Here is an 8,028-nt window from a genome sequence, read left to right on the forward strand (position 1 = left end):
TAAGAAATTTTAAAGTTTTCAACTTACAAAATCTTGATGCGGTCTGCATAAATCAATTCAATAAAAGATCCTTCTTTTTAAGATCTTTAGATCCTATTAAAATCTTTTAAATGTAGCACTTGGATTAAATTTAGCCATAACTATTTTAATTTCAAATAAATAAAGAAACAAGTTAAATATCGATTAAATATATTAAACAACACACCAAGGACCGTGTTGTTTAATCGATAATCCAGTCAGAACATTTGTTAGGTGTCCATCGAAATAACAATCCAAACCGATGCTGCATTCACTTGGATTAAATTTAGCCATAACTATTTAAATTTTAAATAATAAAAAAAAACTGTCAAATATCGATTAAATATGTTAAACAACACGCTCAACGATCCTGTTTAATCGATAATCCAGTCACAACATTTGTTAGGTGTCCATCGAAATAACAATCCAAACCGATGTTGCATTCACTTGGATTAAATTTAGCCATAACCATTTAAATTTTAAATAATAAAAAAAAACTGTCAAATATCGATTAAATATACTAAAGAACACGCTCAACGATCCTGTTGTTTAATCGATAATCCAGTCACAACATTTGTTAGGTGTCCATCGAAATAACAATCCTAACCGATGTTGCATTCACTTGGATTAAATTTAGCCTTAACTATTTAAATTTTAAATAATAAAAAAAAACTGTCAAATATCGATTAAATATACTAAAGAACACGCTCAACGATCCTGTTGTTTAATCGATAATCCAGTCACAACATTGCTAGGTGTCCATCTGAATAACAATCCAATCCAAACCTATGTTGCATTCGCTTGGATTAAATTTAGCCGTAACTATTTTAATTTCAAATAAATAAATAAAAACTGTTAAATATCGATTAAATATACAAAACAACACGCTCAACGACTTTAAACTAAATATAGCAACTCTCGGATTTCTTCACAATCATAAATAGAAACAGTCAACATACGAACATCGAAATAGGGAAGTAGGAAGACAAGTGGAAGAAGAAAAAAGTGATGCGGGCAACTGACTAAATTCGCGGCCCACCGCACCATTTGTTACATTGACTTTTGGAGAAGATAAAAATTTTCACGCCATCGAGCGAGGGCAATCATTACAAGTTGTATTATAACGGTAAGGAGAGTATAAAAATGACAAATTTCACGGAATCTTAAATGGACCATGACCTTCGAGGCTTAGCTTTTTATTTAGTATTTTTTTTTTGTTCTTCACGATATTTGCACGCGCCGTTGCAGCAGTGTGTTCATGCCTGTATTTTTGCTGGAGACATAGGTATTTACCTCTCTTCCGCATTGATCACATGACGTATTGCGGTGCGTCTCACAGCTGATTGCATTACCATTCTACATCTTTGGCACGGAGCCAAGGAGTAGGAGGAGATGATGTGCACACAGCATCTTTGTTTTTTCTCGTCGTCGTTTTACGCAACTCAGGTACGGTCGTTCAATATCGACAAATTGATAAGGTAAACGAAAACTGTGCGAGGACTTATCTCCTTTTTGTGTGCATGAAGGAAAGGGGAAAGGAGATAACGGGGATGTTATAAAAAGAAGAAAAAAAAGAATATCACACAAAACCACGAATACGAAAAGAAAGATGAAAAAGGAAACAAATTAATTTTTCCCTTACCTCGAAAAAAAGGAGTATAGTTCAGGCGATTAATGTGAATGTTCTGAATTCAGCACAATTTTTTTTTCCCCTTTGAGTTCAATTATTTATCAGAAATATTCTAAAAGTAATTTTAAAATCTTTCACGACCTATAAGATATCTAATGCATTAGAATAATTCATCTTAGAAAAAGGGAGAATTTTAACCCATACTATATTATTGAAAAGAAAATTTTGTTAATGTAAAAAAAGAAAAAAGAAAGAAAGAATGCAAATACTGTGTGTTCAAAAGCGATTTATAAAAATCACAGCTTGCTTGGTTTTTGTATAATATTTGATGTTCTTAAAATAAAAATAATTGTTTAAATTATAACAAATAAAGTTAAGCGAAGTGAAAAATTGGTTTTTAAAAATACATTCTTCAGTTGAAGAGCTTTCGAATGCTCAGGATTGAAAAGAAATTTTAAATAGAATATTTTTATAATAATGCCGCCCGATTCTAAGTTTTCCTTAATTACCACAAAGATATGTCAAATACAGCAATGAAATTTTATTCGAAAAAGTCTTATCTCCATTTGATGTTTCATAAAGAAAACAATCTATACAAGTCATAAAATAATTTATGAAATGAAACAAAAAAGAAATCAAAAAGAAAGCCAAGCAGAAATTTTATAATTTAGAATTTTAAAATGGTATAAAAATGAGGAAAAAAAATTTGCTTAAAAAAATACTTTTTTTTTCTTCCAATAGCAGAAATTGGCAAACTCTTCACAAAAAAAGTTTAACCTTCTAAAATCACAAATTTAATTATGAAATATTATGCAAGCTTCGTTGCTTGTTTTTCAAGTTCTGTTCAGACTTTTCAAATATTGCGTTTAAATATAAATAATTAACCTTAAGAGATTGCTCAATCCTACCATTGTGTAAATGATTATAAAACTCTTCAAACATTAGGAAAATATTAGTCATTAAATAAGAAAGTACTGTTTATCCATAGTATTTCGAAATTCCTCACTCTGCAATTGTCTACACTTCGATTTTAACTGAATATTTAACTATCAAATTAAACAACATATTTAACCATTAACAAAGCTAAAAAGACAACAATACCAATGTGAATTAAAAGTTGAGAGATCACGATGGCAGATTCATTTGAATTTGGGAAAATAAGATTTTTCTTAAAACTTAATATTTATACATTTTTTATTAATAATGTAAACACAGAAGTAAATATTAAAAAAATGGAATTGATATTTAACTTATTCTAAACTCTATCGAATAAAGAAAAACCAACGGAAGTGAAAATTAAAAAATTAATACGAAGGTAAAGTAAAATAAACACGTCTCATTAGCAAAGTTTAAAAACTTTACTCTGGTATTAGAGCAGGTGTAAAAGACGTCAAAACAATTCTCAATTTTCAGTGTATGGTAATCATTTGGAAAAATTCCTGAATTTCGCAGAAGAAAAATATAAAAACACAATTTTTGTCACTAAAACAATTAAAAGAATTTCACAAGTTTTGGTTTTAATCACCTATCACAGCCAAGCGGTTTTCCAACGAAGCAATTATAAAAGAGAAAATCATCCGTTTTAGCTCACACGTAACGTATACAAATAATTATTATTTTAATCAAAACTCATTTAATAAATATGTATCCATTTAATAAACACGCGTCCTTGAATTGGTAAAGACAGTTTTAAAAATTATAATTACTGATTGCTCTTAGAATTCCCCTGCCTTGATTTTGGGCATTTAAAGGACTTTAAAGCATCTAAAAATAAATATCAGCATAGAAGTTAACTAGCTCTTTTTCGCACACTGATTCAATTAACAAATCACTATTTTAATTTAATTTTCTTATAAGATAACAAATCTGAAGATTAAGAGAGTTTAATTTTTATTAGCTTACTTAAATCTCTGTTATCCACTTCCCATAAATGGAAATGAGAGCGTAATCAGGTCTTAGGCTAAAACGATGTTTTTGCAGCAAAATCCTAGTTATTCCTCTTAACGCACTTAAAATAATCCTCCTCAGGAAAAGAAAGGAAGTTCCTCCAATGATAACGCTTCAGCTCTTGTTCTAGGATTTCGCTATCATAACAGATAAGTGACAGGAAGAAAAAATAACATCTGCTGCTTTAACTAGGTTTGAAAGCATTTTTCTCATCCAAAAATTATATTGTAAAAGCTTTATATTTTTCAAACAAGTTACGTAATCAGAAAAAAAATAAAACTATGCCGATTGCTTAGGATTCTGAGTATTTATACGGTGAATTTTTGTTCGAATTTCAATGCTAATTTTGCTTTTAAAAATAAAATTATGTTTCAATTTGCCAAAAAAAGGAATGTTTTTCCGACTGATTAAAGTTAGTTATTATGGAAATAGAATTCAATAATTTACCACTAGTTTATACTAAGCTACCATAAAAAATCAATTTACCCGGTTTTTTTATTTTATTTCCATCAATGTTTAATTCAAATGCATTCTAAGTAAAATATCGCTTTCTGTAATTTTTCAAAGACAGGACTATAGAAATATTGATTCGCGTTCTTGTGGAACCTGCAGTGCATGCAGACTTAGTTTCGTTCTTCAGACGATATGGCGGTAAATCACGCTACATCGCAAGTTTCAATTCTGTTTTCAAAACTCCTATTGCTATCCTAAAACAAACACTATTTTTTTTACAGATTTTATTTGAAGTTTTTGGCTAGAACTGAAAAACGAATTTAGCTGCAGCTAGATTGCTGTAATGTTTGCATAATCGCTGTTTTGTTTGTAAAAAAAGAATGGAATTCAATACAGTATAAAATAAACATATAAATTACCAACACTAAAACGAAATATCAACTATTACCTTTCACACAGCATTTCTCATTTTAATAGTTTTTGAACAGCAAGTTCTTATAGAAAATGGTTTTACTTCTTAGCAAAATGATGAGGAGATCAATCAGGACAATAAATAAATAAATAAAAGTTTACAATTAAAAATAAACAATTCGTCTCTTCATATCGGAAATTTGATTTATTGAAACGAAAAAAAACTTGTTAAAATTGTAAAAGTTAAAACCATTTCTTAAACAAAGTTAAATCAATAGAAAATTAAAAAAATAAACAAACTAAAAAATTATTTAACTGTTTCAGTTGCTAACAGAACAGTTTTACTTTTTTTTTAATTAATAAAAATTTTAAGAACATCATTTTAAAAATAAAGTGTAAGCCTTTATTGCTTTAGGTTTCTTCTTGAGCTAAAACATCTAGAGGCTAAAACATCAACCTGATTTAATTTAGTGAGTGAAATAACAAATAAATATTAAAATAATTTTAGCAGAGGAATTAATAACTAAACCTATCCAAATATAATATAAGGTTCCTACATAATTAAATAAAATAATAAATTTAAAAAAAATTTCAAATGTTTTGGTGTAATATAGGAAGAAAAGTTTTATTTATAAACATATAAAAATATTTTAATAATAATGAAAACAATTTTTTATTACAAGTGAAAACTTCTTAAAGCAATGATTGTCTTTTTAATTATGAGAATGTTAAAAATAAATAATTGATATGAAGTGAATTAATATTAGAAAGATGAAAATTAAATTTTTTAATAAACTTATACTTTTAACAAACAGTGAAATAAATTGATAAAATAAAACCTATTTTATAACAAGAGTAAAAAGAATGATTTAATTCAAAAAGCAATGTATAAAAAAATAAATTTCTAAGGCTATGTATATTAAAAAAAGGACTAATTTATTAAGAAATAAAAATTATAGTTATTTCTATTCTCTGATTAACGATCTTCATCAATTATCTAACCATGTACCATATTTAGCAATTATTTAAAAGCTAAAAATAAATGATGAGATAATAGCTATTAAATATTAATCAAATAATATAAATAGGGTTCCCATGGTCTGGAAAATTTGGTAGCTAAAGTGAGATTTATCTAGGTCTCTAACTATTAATTTTAAGCTATTAATTTTAGCAATTAATTTAAAAATATATTTGGAAGCAAAAAAAATAACTTGGGAATAATTTCTTAAGTCACAAATGATAGTTAAATTTAAGCATTTTTCAGTAGTCTAGAAAAATCTTAGCTACCACTGATTTAGTTTTTCTAGGTCATGTGAACCCTGTATTAAGTTATTATCTAAAAAGAAACCATTTTCTGAAGAAAAAAAAATATTTAATCAGTTTTTGCTAAATTCCTTAAAAAACTTTACCAATAATACCAATTCTCTTTATTGAGTTTATGAATTCTTTTAAACTGTGCTATTATTACATTGAGAAAAACACAATAATAATTTATGAATATAACTTCCAAATATCAAATAAAATTTGGGATAAAATATATACAATACATTATTTCCTTACAATTATAAATTAATAGAAAAAACATTTTATGGAGAAATAATACTAATGAAAAGAATTTTTTAAAATAATCAGTTTCCATATGTAAACACCATCCAAAATTTGAGGATCCAAAATTGAGCATCATTTTCACGGGACTCTACTATTTTCAACACAGAAAAATTTTATATTGTTTTTCTCTTTTCAATTCCATTATAATTTATAGAGAGAATTTAATAAAAAAAGAAATTTTTTTTCACACTTACAATTATTTTATCAATTGAGTTTTAAATCCCTATTAATCTGTAATACAATTACTTCAATAAAAGTTCCAAAGTATTCCATACATGAAATTCCAAAACATTTAATTAAAATTATCATTAAATGAGTACAAATTATAATTTCGTTTTAATTATAAGTTTTTAAGAACATTTTATGGAGAAATAATATTAGTGAGAAGAATTTTTTGAAAGATTTTTTATTGTTTCCAAATGAAACACCATTCCAATTTTGATAACTTCATTTGAGTCTTCATTAATTTTTGGCACAACAAAAAGATTACCTATTTTATCTTTATATTTTTAGGTTCAACCATACTTTAAAAATATAGAACATTACTACAATTAAGAATTTTTAAAAGGAACGTTTAATGGAGGAATAATAATGGTGTAAAGAATTTTTTAAATTAATCAGTTTTGAAAACACTATTTAATTTTAGAAGATTGAATCTTCAAAATAATGAATATAAAATTACCTGAAAAGGTAAGATGACATTTCCATCTCTGTTTTCATCACCAGAAATATCATAATTCGAATTTGTTCCAAGTCCATGAGGAAATGGTTTTCCAACGGGCATCGATGTACTGCGGCGAAATTTGGACGGTGATATAACCATAGAATGTTGGCCAACATTTGTTTGGGTCTTCTTCATGGGAGAGATGGGGCTCATATTTGGCACGGACCTTTTATGATTTGAGATGTTTACCGCATTCCAAGCGGATAGGGTGTTGGGTGTTTGTGGAGTTGACCAAGCAGTTTGATGGGGGCTGCTCCAATTTGTGTAAGCTTTAAATAAATTAGGTTGAGGCTGATGCCTGTTTTGAGGAAAATTGTGAGCACCGGTTATTGCACGCCTCTGAGGTGTGTGTTGTTGAGAAATATTTAACTGAGGTCCCATATTGGTGCTTAATATTGGATTTGTGGAGGATGCAAAGTTTTGGAATGGCAGTGTACCATTCATAGTTGGAATCCCTTGAACGAAAGAATCATCGGTACCAACTGTAGACCAAAAACTTGGTGCTGTGGATGTGATATTAATTGAATTGGATGATTCTGAGAAACCGAGTTGCAAAGGAGAAGATGTAGTTCCCGGAGAAGATGAGTCCAAACTTTTTTTGTCGATCTGAACTTCGTCGGTTTCGGAGTCGTCATTTTTTTTATTTCTTAAAGAATAATCATCGGACCCATTTTGATCTCCATTTGTGGTATTATCATTGGAAGGGGACAGCTGTTGCAGTTGTTTACCGGTGGATTTATCAAGCAGGAGATCATCTTGCATCGTATGCGAGACTGGATCACTTGGGAAAAATAAAGAAGTATTGCAGGAATTAGTTTGGAAATCGACAGGAGATAAAGCTGCTACGCTCGAATTTACACCAAAATTATAATCCCCCATCAGACGGCCAACGTGATAGCGTAGTTATTTATTTTGTTTATCAGCTGTTTTTCTTCTCGGCCGCAGAGAATGTTATGTGCTGCGTTCGACCGTCCTGAGTAAATGCGCACTGCAGCAGCACACCGAAACCAAACGATAGGAATATTTTTGTTTTTGCTTTACGTACAAGCTGTTGCCAACAAAACTATTGATTTTTTATAATATAAATTAATTTATCAGAAATTTATATATTTTGAAGAAAATAACTATATAGGTTTTAAAATTTGAATGACAAATCATATTTAAAATTTAACATTTTAAAATTAAGGAGTGAAATGACTGAACTATTGTTCAAAATTTTTTTATTCGACATAATTTA

The 8,028-nt window shown here is 28.3% G+C and overlaps 1 protein-coding gene across 2 annotated transcripts in view; it reads right to left on the reverse strand.

The window, feature by feature from the left end:
* Nucleotides 1–7,836, reverse strand: part of orb2 (cytoplasmic polyadenylation element-binding protein orb2) — an 85,358-nt gene extending 77,522 nt beyond the window's left edge. For both annotated transcript variants that reach the window (XM_016055714.4, XM_016055713.4), the window contains exon 1: nt 6,750–7,836. In XM_016055714.4, the coding sequence (XP_015911200.1) occupies nt 6,750–7,670 (921 nt within the window). In that variant the 5' untranslated portion in view covers nt 7,671–7,836. The remainder of the gene's footprint in view (nt 1–6,749) is intronic.
* Between the last annotated feature and the right edge of the window lie 192 nt (nt 7,837–8,028).

The sequence above is a fragment of the Parasteatoda tepidariorum genome, chromosome 2 (assembly GCF_982258835.1).
Source record: "Parasteatoda tepidariorum strain Cologne lab strain chromosome 2, Ptep-v5.0, whole genome shotgun sequence".
NCBI lineage: Eukaryota > Metazoa > Arthropoda > Arachnida > Araneae > Theridiidae > Parasteatoda > Parasteatoda tepidariorum.